General features: G+C 63.0%; 2 protein-coding genes across 2 annotated transcripts; one reads left to right on the forward strand and one right to left on the reverse strand.

The window, feature by feature from the left end:
* The first annotated feature begins 392 nt into the window (after positions 1-392).
* Positions 393-12,541, forward strand: LOC106897088 (prominin-1-A-like). Its single transcript, XM_014957479.1, has 24 exons — positions 393-605; positions 1,804-1,865; positions 2,081-2,286; positions 2,702-2,822; positions 2,957-3,020; positions 3,402-3,491; positions 3,779-3,969; positions 4,061-4,135; positions 4,453-4,516; positions 4,798-4,957; positions 5,213-5,365; positions 5,861-5,984; positions 6,125-6,216; positions 6,435-6,519; positions 6,626-6,769; positions 7,020-7,091; positions 7,302-7,391; positions 7,523-7,576; positions 8,993-9,073; positions 9,395-9,463; positions 9,561-9,650; positions 9,897-10,009; positions 11,710-11,727; positions 12,114-12,541. Exons 1-24 carry the CDS (start codon positions 476-478, stop codon positions 12,163-12,165), a joined length of 2,400 nt encoding a protein of 799 aa, XP_014812965.1. The 5' UTR covers positions 393-475; the 3' UTR covers positions 12,166-12,541.
* Positions 12,542-14,940: 2,399 nt separating this feature from the next.
* On the reverse strand, positions 14,941-18,645 carry HPS6 (Hermansky-Pudlak syndrome 6). The gene has a single exon (XM_014959907.1). The coding sequence runs from the start codon at positions 18,603-18,605 to the stop codon at positions 16,146-16,148; it is 2,460 nt and encodes an 819-aa protein (XP_014815393.1). The 5' UTR covers positions 18,606-18,645; the 3' UTR covers positions 14,941-16,145.
* Positions 18,646-18,704: the final 59 nt, after the last annotated feature.

Below are 18,704 nucleotides of genomic sequence, written 5' to 3' on the forward strand. Positions count from 1 at the left end.
TCGGTGGTGACCCTGACCCTGGTCACCTGGGAGAGGTGGCCCCGGGGTGGCCGGGTGCCAGGGGCAGGGTGGGGCGATCCCGGCATCGCTGCCTTCCCCGGCAAACGGCTTTTCATCAGTCTTAGCTGAAACTTAAACAAACCATAAAGCCCGGGCGCTGGCACTGGGCGGCTGGGCCCTGCGGCAGACGTGGGTGCTCAGAGGGTGCCGGAGGAACGAGGTGAGTGCTCTGTCTCCATTTCATCCTCCACAGCCCCTCGTGGGCACTGCTGCCTGGCCCCCACCCTGCTGCTCCCTGTCCCTCCTGGGGACTCTCCCACGGCTCTTTCCCTCCGGGCAGGACCTGGCAGGTGCTTGATTTTTCCTCCCCACATTTCCTGCTCGGAGGCAGAAGGCAGGGCAGGCTGGGTGGCCCCGTGCCCCGTCGACACCGACAGCCCCTCTCTGTGCCCAGGTGCCCACCGGAGCCACCGCGATGGAGCTGGGGAACATCTCACAGCCCGTGTACGGGCCTGGCCCCGAGGCGCCGGGGAGCAGCACGCCCGGCCTGGTGGGGATGGTGCATGGCTTCCTGCGGCTGGTGCAGCCCAACGCCCTGCCCACAGGTGGGTGCACGGCCGTGGGGGGCTGGCAATGGGGTGGGGGGGCTTGCTCGGAGCTGCAGGCTCCCAGTCCAGGCTCAGCCCTCCTGCACCAGTGACTGTCTGTCCGGCAGTTAAAGGGGGGGGTGCTGGGTTAGGAGGGCCATGGTGGGGGGAAACAGAGCGGGGTCCCCGAGCGCTGCCAGCTGTGTCCCATCACAACTGCGTGGCAGTCTCAGGTGGGCCCTCGGACAGGCTCTGGTGGCAGTGCCACCTTCCAGAGTCCTGCCCCATCCTCCCTCCCGCTGTCTTCAGCCCAGGCCCCGACACAAGGTGCAGATCACACCCGGCCACTTTGGGGGTCCTTGCCTGGCGTGCAGCCCCCCGTGCCTGCAGGGGACAAGCTGTGCTTAGGCAGGACCCAGCCGGGGGCCACCAAGAGAAGCATCCCATCCCCTGCGCACCCCCCTGCCCACCAGCGCTCGCCCCCCCTCCTTCGCCTCCCGGGGGAGGTGTCGCTGGCACAGCTCTGCCCCAGGGGGGCTGCGGGTCGGCACGGGGGATGCCAGGACCCTCTGGCTGCTCGATGCCCACCCAGGGCACCCCCCCGGCCTCTGACACTTGTGCTTCCTCCTTCCCTGGCCTCGCCCCCCCCCTCGCCAGCAGCTCGCAGGCAAATGTGTGGCTGGCAAACACCGCAATGGCTTTGTGGCCTTGTTTGTGTCACACAGATACCAGGGTAGAGTCATACGGCACCTTGTGTCATTGTGGCTTGTAACCGAGGCCATGGGGCATGGGCAGGGCGAGCCTTGGGGCTGAAAAGGGCAGTTTGGCAGGGGGACTTTACCCCGTTGCCCATCCCACGCTGGCAGTGCTGGCCGGGTGCCTGCCTGGGGCTGGGCTGCGGGACGTGGTTGTCAGAGCATCCCCCACTGAGTCCCCCTCTGGGGTGAGGATCCATGAGGTTCCATGGACCCCTGAGAACCCAGGGGCTGGCAGTGCTTTTCCTGGGTGCAAAAGGGCTGTGTGACGTGGTGGCCGGGGAGGGCCAGAGGGAAGAGACAAATATGCCATGGACTCACTGCCACTCTGAGTTACAGTGCTAGAGGTGATCCTCAGTGCTGGCAGCCCCTCTTTGGGGTGAACGGGGTGTGGAGTTCTCCTGGCAAGTCCCCCAGGGCCCAACACCAGCTCACAGGTCTCTCCACTCCCTGTTCCCCAGATCTGATTGCAGATTTTGTGCAGCCCCAGGATGAGGAGACCTTCAGGGAAAAATTCCAGGAGGTGAGTGGGCAGCCGGGGCAAGGAGCCGGCAGCCCCAGACCACCACGGTCTGGGGGATGCTGGTGGGTGCTGCTCCGAGGCTGAGCCTCAGGTGCTGGGCAGCAGCCAGGGGAGATGGTGCAACCCCCTTGTGGGACCCATCCTGCCCCGTGGGGAGAGCTGGGGAGCCTTCAGGGCCCCCAGCGTTACGCTGCCTCTCGTTCTTCCTCTACCAGCTGCTGCTCTACGAACTGGGTTTCCTGATCTGCGCGGCCATCGGGATCCTCTTCATCGTCCTCGTGCCCCTGGTGGGATGCTGCTTCTGCTGCTGCCGCTGCTGCGGGAACTGCGGGGGCCGCATGTACCAGAAGCAGGGTCGGCACACGGGCTGCCGGCGCCGGGCGCTTTGGGTCTCCGTCCTGCTGGTCTCGGCTCTCCTCCTGTGAGTGCGGCGGCGGGAGGCTCCGGATGGGACCCCAGGGCGGGTGGAAACGCCGGCGCTTGGCGGCCGTGCCAGGAAGCTGCCATTGTTCCCAGGAGCAGATCCCGGCGCGGCGGGACAAAGGAGAGGAAGCAGCGGCGGTGGGGGGCTGGCCCCGGGGGGCTGCACGTTGGCACGGTGCAGACCCTTCCCGACAGCTTCGCCGCGGGGAAATGTGGGTGCAGCAGGCACGGGGCTCCCCCGAGCCTCAGTTTCCATGTGCCTCCTCTCTGGTCCCTTGGGGGTGCGCAGGGCACTCGCAGGGATGCTCTGGAAGAGTGTGGTCTGGAGGGTGTGGGTGGGTTTGGAGGGTCCTGAGACAGGGGGGAGCATCAGGACTGAGCTCCCCACCACCCTGACCACCCTTCCCTTGCAGGGCTGGTGATGTCTGTGCCTTCATCAGCAACACCCGCTTCTCCCAGGCCGTGCATGGCACCTTCCCCAATGTCAACAACACCCTGGATGATGTCCACACCTACCTGGCCTCCATCCCCAAGGCACGTCTGGTCCCCCCGCCCCGGCTGGGGTGCCTGATGGTGGGGCAAAGAGCCCCCCTGGGGAAGAGTGACGGTGGGGCTGGAGGTGGGGAAGGGTCCCCACCTGCACTGACACCCTGTCTCTGTCCCTGCAGCAAATCAATTTTATCATCGACAGCAGTGAGGTCCCGCTGGGCCGCGCCAACCGCAGCCTCCAGGGTGAGGGTGTGCGGCAAAGGGGAGACTGAGGCACCCTGGGGTGCTTGGGGAGTGGGGGTGGCAGGGGGTGCTGCAGATGGTTGCTGACCCCTGGGGGGCACTGGGCTGGTTCTCATGGGGATGTCTAAAGGGGGTGGGTTTGAGGGCTCCTCCAGGCTCCCGCCCTGCTCCAGCTGCTGCTTGTCCCCATTCTGGCTCCTCTCTGTGAGGGTGATGCAGGTGTTGGCAGGACGGAGGGGGTCCATCTCTGCACACCTTGCCTGGAGAGTGGGTGTGGGATGGGGTCCCGGGGAGGACCAGTGCAAGCCCTGGGCTGTTCAGGGCAGCCTGGTCCCGCTGCTGGAGATCCCATCGTTGACATTGTCTCTCCCATCTCCACAGACATTGGGCCCAACTTGGGTGGCACGATCCTCTTGGGCATCAGGAGCAGCACAGACGGGGCTCTGGGGTCCCTCCAGAGCCTCTTGCAAGGTAGTTTCCCCATCCCTGGGGGGCTGGCAGGACCTTGGAGGGGATTCAGGGGGATGTTGGGGCAGGTACATGCCTGGGGGGCTCTAGCAGGATTGGGTAAGTCCCCCGGGGAGGCAGGTCCATTTGGCCACTCCAAGCCCCAGCCTGGGGCAAATGCTGGGATTTTGAAGGGGGTGCCCCTACGTTGTGTTTTTGGGATGGGTCCCCAAGGCTCAGCTGGGTGAGTACAAGCCCCCCCCGCACCGTGCTGGCAGGATGAAACCTGGAGCCCCCTCTGTTCTCCCCAGGGATGGAGACGCTGGCAACCACCTTTGGTGACATCACCAGCACTCGCTCGAGCCTCGAGGAGCTGCAGAGCAACTACAGCCAGCGGCTGGGCAGCCTGCGGGACAGCCTCAACAAGACCCTTCAGGACTGCGGTGACCCCTGTGGCAGCGTGTCCCTGGACGCCCTCGCCTTCAGCACCAACTTCAGCACGGTGAGGAGGGGCAGGGTGCGAGGTGAGGGGTCCCCACAAGCCCCTTCCCCAGCTCCCCCCCAGACCCCTCACCCCAGGCTCGTCCCCACAGATCCCCAGTGTGAAGCAGCAGCTGGAGGCATTGGGTAACGTGTCTGGCTCCAACATAATGTCGGATTTAGAGAAGGTAAATGGTCCCCCCTGCACCCAGGCTGAGGGCTGGGTGGTGCTGGGGCTGTGCTGCGAGGGGGTGGCTTGGGAAGAGCCCCGCCAGGAGTTGTGCTGGTGTTTGGAGGGATGTGCTGGTGGGAGGTCTGCCTCAGATGGAGCCTGCCCACTGTCCCCACCACTCCCGGGGGCTGGCACAGTCAGGGCTGGGGGCTGGGGGCTGGGGGCAGCCTGGCTGCCCTGTGCCACCGGGATCTGGTGATGGAGGGGATGTGCTGCTCAGCCCTGGGCTGCAGGCGGGGGTGTGAGCTGTACCCCATGCCCCCCTGCACGCAGGTTAACAGCACGCTGGAGGAGACCCCTGCCAAGGTGCAAGAGCAGTCCCAGGAGGTGGTGACAAGTAAGCAGGGCTTTGTGCCCCGTGTGCCAAATTCCCCCTCTTCCAGGTCTCCATATCCCTTCTCATCCCATCCTTGCCTGGAGACCTCCCCTGCTACCACCCCGCTGCCTGCAGCCCTGGCTGTCCCCAAGTCCCTGTGTGCTATCATGCTGATGCCATCCTTGACCGAAGCCACCCCTTTCCCACCCTCTCCCAGTTCCTGCTGCCCCAGGCTCATCTGCCCCAGGTGAGCAGGACCTGGGCAGCAGTTCATGGCACCAGCCTGACCCCATCTCCTGCAGAGACCCAGGACCAGCTGGGCCGCATCAGGCAGGAGATCAGGAGCTTGCAGGAGGAGTTGCCGTTCCCGGACATGGAGGAGAATCTCGGGGACGCTGTGAACAATGTCACGTCAGGGTTGGAGCACTACAGGGAGCCGATCATCAGCTTGGATAATCTCAGGTTAGGCGAGGGGCTGCTGCATCCCCCTGCTCCCTTGTCTGGAGAGGCTCAGGCTCTTGATCCTCTGGTTTCTGGAGCTGGGAACTTCCTTGGTGGTGGGGGTGTGGGTGCAGGGTAGCCAGAGACGTGCCTTGCAGCCACCTGTGCCCCTTCTTTACCAGGGTGCCTGGGGGGCTATTTCCTCCCCAAGAAGGCTGGGGGGTTGGTGGGATGCCAGGTCCTGCTGTCTGACTCTTGCCCCTCCTCTTGCCCCAGGTGGAGCATCTGTGTCTTCCTGTGCTGCACGGTGCTGCTGGTGGCCCTCTGCAATGTCTTCGGGCTGCTGCTGGGGCCCCTGGGGCTGAAGGAGGACGTGCTGCCCACGCAGCGCAGCAGCCTCTCCAATGCTGGCGGAAACTTCTTCATGGCGTGAGGCTCCCTCGGCTGCCGAGGACACGGGGGAGCGGTGGGACGGGTGGGCAGGGCTGGCCTGGGGATGCTCCAGCTGCTAAATCATCAAATTACTATGGCTTAGTGGCCTGCCCCATCGCAACTCACCGTGCAGGTGGTAAAGGCGAGGGTAAAACATGGTGTCGGTGAAAGGCGTTTGATCGGAGCCCATTTGTCCCTCGCTGGAGGGTGCCTGTCAGTGTGTGTGTGGTACCTGTGACCCTGCAGGAGGGTGGTGGCTTGCAAAGCTGGGGAAGATGTGCTGGAGTCTGAGCCCCAGGGTACAGCCCGGCTGTGTTCTGCGGGCTGAAGGCAGAGCAGAGACATGCTTGTGGGGAATGGTGGTGCTTCCCATCGCTCCTGGGGGGGCAAAGGGTGGGCAGGCTCTGAGCTCTGCCAGCTGGAGGCAATGCTATCTGTCACTGACGCCGGGGCACGGGGCCTCGGGTGCTGATGGTTCCTCTGTCCTGGCAGAGGGGTCGGCTTCAGCTTCATCTTCTCCTGGCTGCTGATGCTGCTGGTGCTGGTCACCTTCTTGCTGGGGGGGAACATCTACGTGCTCGTCTGTGAGTCCTGGCGCAGCCAGCAGCTCTTCCAGGTGAGGTCCCCATGGGGAGACATCCCTGCCCAGAGCCACTGCAGGTGGAGCAGAGGCAGCAGTGGCTGGTTCGGGATGCTCTTCCCAGGCGTCCTGCCCTGCACTGTGTCTAGTTTCTTCACCTTCTCCCTTGCTCTCAGATTCTGGACACCCCAGGCCTGATCCCTGGCTTCAACCTGTCGGAGCTGCTGGGCCAGGAGGGTGGCACAACAAACTTCTCGGAGATTTACAGGTGGGTCCCAGTCCCAGCGTTGTGGTTTTGGGGAGGGGTACAGCTGTTCAGTGTCCCCGGGTGCTCCTTGGGGTGGGAGCAGCTTGGCCTGCCTGCCCTGGCTGCGGGCAGGCGCTGATGCCAGGGAAGGAAGGAGGTGCCACTTGCCTGCGAGGGTGAGGATGTGTTCCTGGGACGGGGTGGCCCTCGCTGGCCTTTTCAGCCCTTTCCTCCTGCAGGCAGTGCCAGCAAAACGCTGCCCTGTGGCAAACACTGCACCTGGACCAGAGTGTGTCTCTAGACGAGCTCTTGAACATCAGCCAGGTGAGTGCCAGGGCCTGGGGGGCAGAGCTGGGGGCACAGGGCTGGCACTGACGGGACAGTGAGGGGCTGGCATTGTGGCCCATCACGGCTCTCCTTGCTCTGGCAGTATACAGGAGAGATCTCCACAGCCTTCGAGAAGGTGAACATCACCCTGAGCCCCATCTCCCTGCTCAGCCAGACACAGAAAGACTTGCTGCTGAAAACCAGCCAGGATGGGCAGCCCCCGAACTTCACCTCCACCCTGGAGCAGGTGGGCTGGTGTTGGGATGGAGGGGTCCGGATGTGTGTTGAGGATGTCCCTTGCCCTCTTCCCTTTGCTGCCGTGGGAGTCCCACCACAGGCTCCCAGGGTCTCCCCTGCCATCCATGTCAGCCCCTGGAGCAACCGGGCATCTCCTCCACCTGGGAGGCCCTGGCTCCACTCTGCCCTGCAGGGATGGGGTGCAGCCCCGCTGTGAGCCCCATTCCGCGTTCTCATGGCTCTGTCTCTGCTTTTTCCAGCTGGATAAGAACATAACCCAGGGAAGCCTCCTGGATCTGGCCACAAAGCTGGAGCAGCTGGCAGACAAAGCGGTGAGAGACCATAGCACCCTAGGGCCATGGCCACCCTTCCCCAGAGCCACTGGCTGTTGGAGCTCCTCCGCAGACCTGCCTGGGTGCCAAGGGAAGGCGAGGCCCTTCACCCTTGCCCAGCTCTTTCCTCCAGCCCAGCCCTCCATCAGATGGATGTGGTGGGGCTGGGACCCTGTGCCAGGGGGACACTGCTGACTGCAGCTCCTCCAGGACATGGATGTGAAAGACAAACTGAAGGCTGATGCTCTCAGTCTGAGGGAGCTGGACAAGGAGATGCAGAAGAGCTTCTCTGGGCTGCTGGTGAGCAATACCAGGGTGGAGAAGGTCCTGGGGGTGCTGGCTTGGCCTCCCCCAGAGCTCGGAGGCTGCTGGTGGGGTGTCAGCAGGGCCATGGGGTCTGTGCCTCTGACCACCCCTCTTTCCATTCCCAGCAAAGCCTGAAGGAGAACATCCATGTGGTACAGAGTGGGGCTGCCCTGCTCGAGGTAAGCGGCACAGGGGGGGACCTCCTGAGCGTACCCCACTCAGGAGCACTCTGCAAAGAGCCCTTGAGGTCCTGCGGTGGGGGTGGTGGGGGCCAACCTACAGTGTGGGGGGGCCTGTGGCTGCCGTGGGACTCCCCAGTCATCCCCATGGGGCAGAAGCAGGGGGGGCCATGTCACAGACCCTGCCAGGCACAGGTTCCCTCCACCCGAGGCACCGTGCCAGCGTGGGATGGGCACTGGGGTAAAGTCCCCCTGCCAAACTGCTCTTTTCAGCCCCAAGACTCGCCCTGCCCATGCCCCATGGCCTCGTTACAAGCTGTGATGACAAAAGGTGCCGTGTGACTCTACCCTGGTATCTGTGTGACACAAACAAGGCCACAAAGCCATTGCGGTGTTTGCCAGCCACACATTTGCCTGCGAGTTGCTGGCGAGGGGGGGCCGAGGCCAGGGAAGGAGGAAGCACAAGTGTCAGAGGCCGGGGGGGTGCCCTGGGTGGGCATCGAGCAGCCAGAGGGTCCTGGCATCCCCCGTGCCGACCCGCAGCCCCCCTGGGGCAGAGCTGTGCCAGCGACACCTCCCCCGGGAGGCGAAGGAGGGGGGGCGAGCGCTGGCGGGCAGGGGGGTGCGCAGGGGATGGGACACTGCTCTTGGTGGCCCCCGGCTGGGTCCTGCCTAAGCACAGCTTGTCCCCTGCAGGCACGGGGGGCTGCACCCCAGGCGAGGACCCCCAAAGTGGCCGGGTCTGATCTGCACCTTGTGTCGGGGCCTGGGCTGAAGACAGCGGGAGGGAGGATGGGGCAGGGCTCTGGAAGGTGGCACTGCCACCAGGGCCTGTCCTGGGCCCACCTGAGACTGCCACGCAGTTGTGATGGGACACAGCTGGCAGCGCTCGGGGACCCTGCTCTGTTTCCCCCCACCATGGCCCTCCTAACCCAGCACCCCCCCCTTTAACTGCCGGACAGACAGTCACTGGTGCAGGAGGGCTGAGCCTGGACTGGGAGCCTGCAGCTCCGAGCAGCCCCCCCCACCCCATTGCCAGCCCCCCCTCCCCATTGCCAGCCCCCCACGGCCGTGCACCCACCTGTGGGCAGGGCGTTGGGCTGCACCAGCCGCAGGAAGCCGTGCACCATCCCCACCAGGCCGGGCGTGCTGCTCCCCGGCGCCTCGGGGCCAGGCCCGTACTCGGGCTGCGAGATGTTCCCCAGCTCCATCGCGGTGGCTCCGGTGGGCACCCGGGCACAGAGTGTCCCATGCACCATCCCCACCTGTGGGTGCACCCACATGCTCCATCCCGTGACTGCTGGGGACACCACAGCTCAGAGGAGCTGTGCCTTGGGGACTGCTGCCGGGCAAGGTGGGGGAGATGTGGAAACTCCACTTTCCCTGTCACGCTGCTGAGAGCACCTTTCATCCCAGGAACAGACAAGAACGGCACTGGACAAAGCCACCGAATCCCAGGAGTTCCTGGACAGGGAGATGGCAAACATCATCAAGAACGTGAGCTTGCCTTGCGCTGCTGCTGGGCCACACAGTGGGGATGTGACTGGACCCCCCCCACCAAGGTCTCCCTCTGTGCAGGGATGCCAAGCAACATCTGGCTGCTTGTCCTGCCCTGTCATCTTCCCCGGGGGTCCCCCGCATCGCTGGGTACCCCCTTCCCTTATGGCATCCCAGGGAAGGGACTGGGTTGGGGCTTGCAGCCTCATTGTTGCTGGGTTGAGGTGGTCTGACAGCCTTGTTCTTGACACTGGGGGGGGACATGGTCTGTGGGGTGGGCTGGGGGTGCAGCATCTCCACTCTCTGCTTGCTCACCCTCAGGAGACATGGGCCTTCCTGGAGAAGCTGTTGGACTTCTTTGAAACCTATGTCTCCTGGGCCAAAAGCCGTGTGAGTTGAGCCATCCTCCGTGGGATGGAGGGAAGTGGGGGGACAGGCTGCAGGGGTTTGAGGACACTGACATGTCCTATTCACACCATGTCCCCAGCTGACAGAAGATGTGGCACGTTGCAAGCCCATAGCTCAGACCCTGGATAACATGGAGGACATCACCTGCGACTACATCCTGGACTCTCTGGTGAGCGGGGCAGTGGTGTGTGGGGTGGCAATGATGTCCCCTTCTCCCCCTCATGCACAGGATGAGGGGTACCCATCTCTGTCCCAAATGAGCAGGGCTGGGCATCTCCCCAGCAGATTGCGGTGGCTAAGGGCAGAGGCCAGGCTGGGAGAGGAGGTGGGTGGGGTGGTCTTTGGTGGGGCCTGAGAGCAGAAGAGGCTCTCCCAGTCACAGTCTGGGCACTGATGGCTCTCCCCCCGCACCCAGAACGCCTTCTGGTTCAGCCTGGGCTGGTGCACCTTCTTCCTGCTGCCCAGCATCATCCTGGCCGTCAGACTCGCCAAGTTTTACCGCCGCATGGACATTGCAGATGTCTACAGGTGAGGAGCTGTGTGCCCCCTGCAGCCACACTGGCTCTGGGGTGTGTCCCCCCCCACTGCAAACCACCCCTTCGTGTGCCCCACAGCCGTCTGTGGGGCTGGCCCTACGGTAATGCAGGCTGGGGGGGGTCAGGCAGGGAGGTGGCTTGGGACCTTCAGCCTCTGAGAATGGAAATGTTTTGGAGAAGAGCCTGGCTCTGCCTGCTCTGCAACCCTCCTTTGGGCAGCTGAAGGGGCATGTGACTCCCCCCCCCAGAGGAAGGAGCCCCACTTGCCTGGCAGGGCTGTAGCCCCCAGGCTGGTTTGGGGGGGTCCACCACCTGACTCACTCCACAGAATGCTATGGGGTTGGAAGGGACCTCTGGAGATCATCCAGTCCAACCCCCTGTCAAAGCAGGGCCCCCCAGAGCAGGTCCCACAGGAACGTGTCCAGGTGGGGTTTGAATGTCTCCAGAGAAGGAGACTCCACCACCTCTCTGGGCAGCCTCTGCCAGGGCTCTGCCACCCTCACAGCAAAGAAGTTCCTCCTCCTGTTCAGATGGAACTTCTTCTGTTCAAGTTTGTGCCCATTCCCTCTTGTCCTGTCCCTGGGCACCACTGAAAAAAGCCTGGCCCCATCCTCCTGACACCCACCCTTGAAGTATTTATAGGTGTTGATCAGATCCCCCCTCAGCCTTCTCTTCTCCAGACTAAAAAGCCCCAAGTCCCTCAGCCTTTCCTCAGCAGAGAGATGCTCCAGGCCCCTCATCACCTCTGTAGCCCTCTGCTGTCCCCTCTCCAGCAGTTCCCTGTCCTTCTGGAACTGGGGAGCCCAGAACTGGTCCCCTTTGCACCATTTTTTGTGCACTGCAGAGCCGGACACCACAGAAGGCGATGCTCTGCACGGCTGGCGGCGTTGCCACGAGGGTGCAGTGCTCACTCGCACACCCACGGCTGCCGGCACCCCCAGCCCCCGGGGGCCCTTTCCCTGTCCCTCCGGGGACCCGTGGCAGCCCCACCGCCAGCACAGCCGTGACCCCTGAGGGCACCGAGTGGTTCCCATTTGGATTTCCGACGGCTGAGGGCCGCAGCTTGGCCCTGCTGTGCCATTTGCTGGGGGTTCCCCTGCTCCAGGGCTGCAGTTTCCCTGGGGGAGCTGGGGTTTGCAGCCCCCCTGTGCCCCATCACTGCCCAGCCAGCCTTCCTCCCCCTGCCTGCCCCACTCCTCCTTGCCCCGTGTCCCGGCTCTCTCGGGACCCACACCGGGGTTGTATGGGGGGTGTGTGGGACGTGGCGCTGTGCCCTGCCAGCAGCATGCCCAGGGTCCCCACCGGTGGCCCCAGTACCTTTCAGTTCCCCCTGCAGCTGGTGGCTGAGCCGGCTGGAGACACGGGCTCAGCTGCCAGGGAAATTTGGGGAACTGAAATGGTGGCACGAGGGAGCTGTGTGCCACTGAGCCAGGGAGCACGGGCCCCGCTCTGCCGGCCTGGGGAGGGAGCAGTGATGCTCAGGGGGGCAGCAACATTTGGGGGGGCTGTAGGAGCCCATGCTCTGTGTCCAGATGGGGCAGCAGGGATGGCGGGGACCACAGCACCCTGCAGCCCCCCGTGTCCTCATTGTACACCCCGGGGAACACCATGTCCCACGGGGAGGTGCTGGGCTGTCTCAGGAGGCATCTTCACACCCCACTGACACTGTCCCCTCTTTTTTCTCTCCTCCAGGAATGAAGTCTTGGAGGTGTAAGTAGCAGTGTCCGGTCCCCGTGTGGGGTCTGGGGCAGCTCCTGTGGCATGAGGGGGGACAGGGCACAGAGGGAGGGGGGCAAGAAGTTGAACAGAGTGCAGGGCAAGGAGGGTGCTGGTACCAGGGAAGGACTGGGAAGGTGGGACCTGTGCACCATAGATTGTTCTGGGGTCCCCCCCATCATCTTCTCACGCTCCTAAGTTTGGGGGGGGCTGCTGCTTCCAGTGTCCCCCAAGCTGCTGGGGTGGTGTCTCCATACCTTCTCTCCTGTGGGGCTGGGTGACAGAGGTGGGATGAAATTCGTCCATTCCAGCGCATCCTGAGCCGTTCCTTGCTCGCCTCTGTGGCTGGGGGGGTGACACAGGTGACCTTGGTTTTGCAGGCCACCCGCCTTCAACTTGTACAAAATCCCTCGGCCAAGCACGAGGCATTAGCCGCTGTCGCCCACAGCAGGGGCATGGAGGAGATGGACACGGCTGCTCCGTCTGCTGCGCCTTCTCCCTGGCTGCTGGGGAGCAGGTTGGGACCCTTCGGCTGAAACCCCCTCCCCGATTCCCCTTCTGTAATGATGCCCCCGTGTACGTATGGGTGGGCTGCCCCTTGCACTGCCCCAGGTGGGGCTTCACCCTCCCCAGACCCTGGGGGCTCAGGGCAGCTTGTACTCTCCATCCCATCGCAGCCGATGCTGCAGGCCAGCAGGAACTTGCTCACCCAGGCCCCTCGCTCAAAAAATGTGACTATTTATTTTTGTGGGGAGCCTGACTCTTTCCAAGGCTGTGATTTTTTTTTTTTTTTTGGTGTCAAATAATAAATGGGGTGTTTGTGTGCACTGCAGGCACGTGGCTGTGCTCTTCACGTCCGGCTGCGATGGAAGGATGCAGGGGTAAGGGCTAGGAGCCCTCCCCACTGCTGGCACAAGCTGGGGCTGTGCCTGGGACTAGAGGGCTCTTGCTGGGGGTCCCCAGGTGTGCTCTGCCCACAGCCTGACCTCGGAGTCCTGACCCAGCCCATGCGTCAATGCAGGACCACTGCTCAGCATCTCTGTGGCTGGGTGACATCCCACTCACCGGGCAGCCCTTTGCACCTGTGGCTAATTCCAGGTCTTTCCCTGGGAAAAGCCATGCCCAAAGTCCATGAGGTGCCCCCCTCCCTCTTCCCCCCCAGCACACGGGCACTTCCCTGTGCCCTCCAGTGACCCTGCTGTGTGTCATCTGTGGGTTTCCAGTTAGTTTATGGGGCGCCTGCAGCCCACACCTCCCTCCCTCTACCGGGGATGGTGACACGGGGAATTCCAGTGTCCATTCCTGCATGTCCCACACTGCTGCCTGGCACGGATGGGCACGTGCCCAGAGAAGCCAAGGGCAACCTGGTCCGTGGCCGTGGTGGGGGAGTGGAGGTGTTGCTTTGTGCTGCTCCTTGGTGCAAGCACAGGGCCCATGCCCACGGACGGGTCAGGCACAGGGGACGTACGTGAGCTGCTTGACTCATTTCCTCCATCGCAAATTCCAAGTCTCTCCGGAGCGAGCGCCGGGGCCGAGCTGGCCAGCTCGCCCTCCGCTACGTGCATCTGCTTTATCGCTTTTTCCATTTGCCTTCAGATCTTCTAATCGCTATTTTTTCCTTCGAGGCGTTATCTGAAGCCGCACCAGCCTTACCTCCTGCTATCTCCCCCCAGCACCCGTCCTGCCCGCAGAGAGAGCCCCACGCTTGCCTATCGCTCGCTGAATCTGTCCTGCTCGGTGGCTCGGCCCCTGCCCCCCCCCGGGGGATGCCCACCCTTTCTGGTCCCCAGGGCGGGATTTCCCAGCACCCCCATGGAGAGAATTTAGCTGGTTTGTCTCCACTCGCTCTGTCTTTGCTCTCCCCCCACCCTAAACCCTCAGCCTCCCGAGCTGTGACTTTTGTGCTTGTTTAGGGGGTGTGTGGGGGGGTTTTCATCCCCAAGCCCCAGGCTGTCCCCAGCACACAGTGTCTCCCCCTTCCTCTTCCCTTGCTGTGCTTTGGGGACACCATCCCATGCGGGGCCGCTGCTGCCTTCAGCTCCTGCTCCCTGGCTTTGCAGGCACTGCTCCTTCCTTCCCTGCTCAGCCTCTTCCTCTCCGCAGAGCTAGCCCTGGGCGACAGGGAGCTTGACTCTCCTTGTTCTCTGTGGCCACCCAAACCCAGCCCTGGTGATGAAAACCTCCCCCCAAATTACTGCACAGCCTCTGCTGCGGGGCTTGCTCTCAGGAGCTCCCCACTCAGCCCTGCCCCAGGGCAGCAGCCCGGTCCGCGGAGCCGCAGCTCTGAGAGGGGCCTGGGTCCATCCTCCTCCTCCTCCTCCTCCTGAGCAGCCCTGGGAGGCGGGTGAGAGCGGTGGCAGACAGGTCCAGGAGCTGCTGGGGGAGAGGTGAGGACACTGCAAAATGCCCACGGTGGCTGTGTCCCACAGGTCTCCTGTCGGGCCAGGCTGCCCGTGCACACACAGGAGCAGCAGCCACCAGAATCCACTTCCCTTGTGTGGGAGGGAAACTCGCAGCACCCACAGCCGCAGCCTCACCGGCAGCCGGCCAGCCTCTACAGAACCGTTGCAGCAGTTCCTCTTCCCCTTTGCCAGACTTTTTTTTTTTTTCCACCACAGGGACTTTCTGCAGCCGAGCCCTTGTCTGGGGGAGGCCTCGGCACATCTTCACAGCCCTTTGACAAACCACAGTCCCTCCAACGGCAGCTCGGTGTGCCCAGGGCAGCAAGCTCCCACCGGGGAGCTCCCTGGTGCTCCCTACTGCTAATTGTCCAGCCAGGAACAAGAAGACAAATTGCAGCTCTTGAGAAAAAAAACCCAACCCTTTCCTTTCCTCAACCTTAGGAGGTTCAGCCTCAACTCAGCCACAACTTCCCCAAGAAGCCCAAATGGCCTTTGGGGATTGCTGGTGGCACCAAGCAGCTGCAGAGAGGATGGGAGCAAAGCCCAGGTAGGTCTTCTTGCTCCCAGCAACGCGTGGGCTTGCCTTTGCCAAACCGTGCACTGGCTGGGATGGCCCTTCTGGGATGGTGACCTGCCTGCCAGTGCAGAGTCCTGCCCCCATGGCTTCCAGCTGGGTCTGTGAGCTCAGCCCATCCCACCAGAACCACGGTGAGTTGAGCTCGGCCACTTTTCACCAGAAGCAAAAATGAAACTCTCCTCCTTCCGAGGGCGTGCGTCCTCACAACATCTGCCATAACCCCAGCACTGCTTTTGGAACCTTTATTTTTAAAAGGAGTCTGTCTTCCACACGTAACCCCACTGGGAAGAAGACTGATGCAGGTGAATTCCCCCCCTCCATCCCATCCCAGCCAGGCTCTGCCAGCCCGGTGAGGTAAGAGAGAGCAGCTCCTTCACACCACAGCCCCAAATGCAGGGGCAAAGCCACAGCCAGGGTCCCTCTCCCAGGGGAGGGGGCCAGGGAGTGAGCACCGGGGAGGCCAGAACCTGGATCTTCCTGCAGGACTGCTCTTGAGTTACACCGACTTTGCAAACAAGAGGCACAATATGAGCCAGACAACCCTGACAAAGCCCCTTTGTGTGCTAAGGGCAAAGGTAGAGGAGATGGGAACAAGAGGGCCTGGGCGTCCTGCAGCATAATCTAAGCTTCCACAAAGGAAAGGGAGAGGCAGGGCCAGCCCCAAGCTCACACGGGCTGCTGCCAGCTTCTCAGCTCAGGAGAGAGTTTGGGTGCCGTCTGGGATGGAGAGATAAGGGAATTAGGCTGCTCTCTTCGGCTAAGTAGCTGCAATCAGTCACAGCTACAGGACTGATCCCAGAGGAATTGCAGGGAGACAGCGTGAGGAGTGCTGCAGCTGCCAGTGCGTCTGCTGGGACCCCCAGTGCCCCCGAGCTCAGCCACACTGGCATTTAGCATCTGACTGAACCCAAAGCAGCAGGACTCAGACCCCACTGCAAGGAACGTGCCCAGTTTCTCACAGGGGCACTGTGCTGGAGGCACCACCCAACCCACGGGGCACAGAATGCCCTCCCACGGGGAGGAGGGAAAGGATTGTGTCCCCCCCCTGCCCACCACCACTCCGAGAGGATCGGGGAAGTTATAAAGGAGCCAAGCAAACCAAAAGCCAAAGTGCTTTGAGCAAGGGAGCAGTTGTGCAGTCCCATAGTGCAGCCAGCACCTTCATCTGCAAACGCACCCGGCGTTTGCTCCTCCGCCGGGACACGCACACACCATTGCACTTGGTAGAAACAGCCAGAAAGGCCACCCTGGCTTCAGATGAGATCCCCCAGCCCCAGCCCCCCAGCTCTTGGAGGTGCTGCCGTGGGGAGGCTTCAGAAAGGAGCAGGCTTCCATGCTGCCAGGCAGGGCAGGATTTCCTAGGGTGGATGAGGCTTTCCCTTCCTCGTGCACCCAAGGCTTGGGATCCCGTTGTGCTTCTCCCCCCCCCCTCTTCACACTGCCTCACCCTGTACCAGCGCCGAGGGGGAGGAAGTCCTTGCCATGGGTGGCTGAGGAGCATCATCAGCTGCTGCTTTGGAGGGGATCCTGTGCTCTCGGGGAGGGGTGGGAGGGGGGAAGGTGGGGCTCTGCAAGGCATCGGAGTACATCTCGTCCTGGACGCAGGGACGCTGCACAACCCTTTGCAGCAGTGGCTTCAGCAAGCCTACAGTCAGCTGGTTCCCCTCGCTGGAGAAGGGCGCCGGGTCCTCCTGGGAGCGAGGGAGGTGCTGCAGGACCACGGTGAGGATGTCGGAGGCGGTGAGCTCAGGAGGGCACAGCGGCCACAGCGTCTCCAGATAAGGGTCCAGCTCCCGGTGCTGGGCAAACTCTGCCAGCAGCGTGGTGAATATCTCCTTGTTCAGCAGGGGGCTGAGCTTGGAGAACTTCTCTGCCACCTCCACCACCCGCTGCCACCGCTTCAGGCAAATGAGGAGGTGCAGAGCTTGCAGCACGGCCTTAGGCCTCTTGCTGCAGAGCAGGAGTTCGAGCTCCATCTCATCATCTGCCTCGCTGCGCTTGTTCTTCCTGGCCAGTACTCCCAGTGCTCTCTTGTACAGCGGCACCCGGCCCTCCGGGCCCTCCTTGCTGCTGTACCCCCAAGAGATGCTAACGTACTGCTGGGTCAGCTCCACGAAACTGGGCAGCCATTTGGGTTTGAACCTCAGGAAGGAGGTACAGATGAGCTCAAAGAGTGGCACCACTCCATTCTGACCCACCTCCTCCTGCTGTGGCCCTCCCAGGACCTTCTTCCACACCTCCGGGGTGGCCCTGGCTACCAAGAGGCCATCCCCATTCTGCTGCAGCTGCAGGCAGCTCCTCGTAGCCTTCCAGGCAGCTTTGGGGAAGGAGGCAAAGATGGAGTTCAGGTAGGCCAAGTTGTCCTTGTCCATGTCAGAGTGCAGAACGCGGCTGACCTCCTGCTCTATCAGCTCCTCGCAGTAGCTTTCCACTTCGCTCTCTGGGGCACACACCACACAGGTCTTGAGGAGCTCCAGGCTCATGTAACTCTGCAGCTCCAGGCTCATTGTGCCCAGCAGCTTGGCATAAGTGTCTTGGAGGCCTCGGGTTGGCTTCTGCTTCTGGTGGAGGCTGTGCTGCAGTATGGCAGCGAGGGCCACAGGAGCCTGGAACACACCTCCTTTCTTCAACTTCTCCACCGTCAGCTTGGAGCTGCTGAGGCTCCTCCTCTGGTAGTACTTGCAGGCCTCCTCGAACACCATCTCCACCAGGCATGGCTCAGGTCTGCTGCTGTCCTCAGGTCTGGAGAAGCTAAAGCTGTAGATGCCAGTCTGAGTGAGGAGCTGGATGCTGTCCTCCTCTCCCGGAGACTCCAGGAAATGCACCTCTTTCATGCCCAGGATTTTCTTTTCTATGAGCCTTCCACTGTTCTGGTCAACAAGGTACAGGACCCCAGCCAGCACGCAGGCCAGGATGCTGCCAAAAGTCTTCAGCTGTACAGGACTTTCTTGGGCCAGGGGGCCCCCCTCCAGGTCAAAGATATGCCTCTGTGTCCCATCTGGCTCCACCATGTTCACAGCACCCTTCGTGCTCACCAGCAGCAGACCCCCACCGTTCGACACAGCGGAGGTGTGAATGTCCAGAGGTGCCAAACCCGAGAGCAGACCCACAGAACCAAGCAGGAGCTTCCTGAAGTCTGACTCGCTGCTGGAGCGCAGCACTTTGCTGCGGATGAAGCCTGCAGAGGGGGCTGTGATGGTGAGCTTTGCCTTCTCGGGATGCCAGATGAGGAGGAATTTGGAAGTGGTGGCAAAGCTGGCAGTGGCAGGCACCAGGAAGACGTGCTGGGGGGAGGCCAGGGCCTGGTACTCCGGGCTGTTGTGCAGGACTATCCTTAGGGTGCCCAGCCGCACGCCTTGCTCCCCCACCTCCAGAGCCCGGGTGCAGACACAGAACCTGAAGGCACACTTGCTCATGTCCGAGGGGGCATCCAAGGGAGGCCTCTCCTCACACCACACCAGGCTGGCTCCCTGGCTGCATACGGAGACGATTCGTGCCCGGGCACCCTGGCAGAGCTCCAGCGTCTGCAGCAGCTGCCAGCCCACGGCCACCACGAAGCGCCAGACCTCGGTCCGGCCATGTTCCCACACGAGGGCCAGTGTGGAGGAGCCCAATGTCCCGGAGCTCTGGAGGAAGAGCAGTCCTACAAGGGCTGGCTGGGGCTGCTGCCAGTTCCTCTCCAGCTCGGCTCCACCGCTGCCGTGGCGCTGGAAGGCCAGCACCTGGGGCAGGGGTGGGGGCCGGTTCTTCTGCAGGACCAAAAGGTGCTGCCCGTCGGGGCTGGCCTGGACGTGGCTGGGTCCTTCTCCCTGGCGCAGCAGCTCCCGCAGCCAGTGGCCTCGGCTGAGCTCGCTGAAGTCGGAGACCCTCCGCAGCACCCCGGCCGGCTTCATCTCGGAGCGCCCGCCCGCCCTGCCCACCGAGAGCGGGCTCCAGCAGGGGCTCGGAGCTCCCGCTGCCGTGGGGTTCCCCCCCACACCCATCCCCCCAAC

The sequence above is a fragment of the Calidris pugnax genome, unplaced genomic scaffold (genome assembly GCF_001431845.1).
Source record: "Calidris pugnax isolate Ruff unplaced genomic scaffold, ASM143184v1 scaffold4, whole genome shotgun sequence".
Lineage (NCBI taxonomy): Eukaryota > Metazoa > Chordata > Aves > Charadriiformes > Scolopacidae > Calidris > Calidris pugnax.

Coding starts and splice junctions, on each gene's coding strand:
- HPS6 (XM_014959907.1), bottom strand. CDS start 18,605: ATGAAGCCGGCCGGGGTGCTGCGGAGGGTCTCCGACTTCAGCGAGCTC.
- LOC106897088 (XM_014957479.1), top strand. CDS start 476: ATGGAGCTGGGGAACATCTCACAGCCCGTGTACGGGCCTGGCCCCGAG. Junction 6,770..7,019: donor TCACCTCCACCCTGGAGCAG/GTGGGCTGGTGT, acceptor TGCTTTTTCCAG/CTGGATAAGAACATAACCCA. Junction 7,392..7,522: donor AGAGCTTCTCTGGGCTGCTG/GTGAGCAATACC, acceptor TTCCATTCCCAG/CAAAGCCTGAAGGAGAACAT.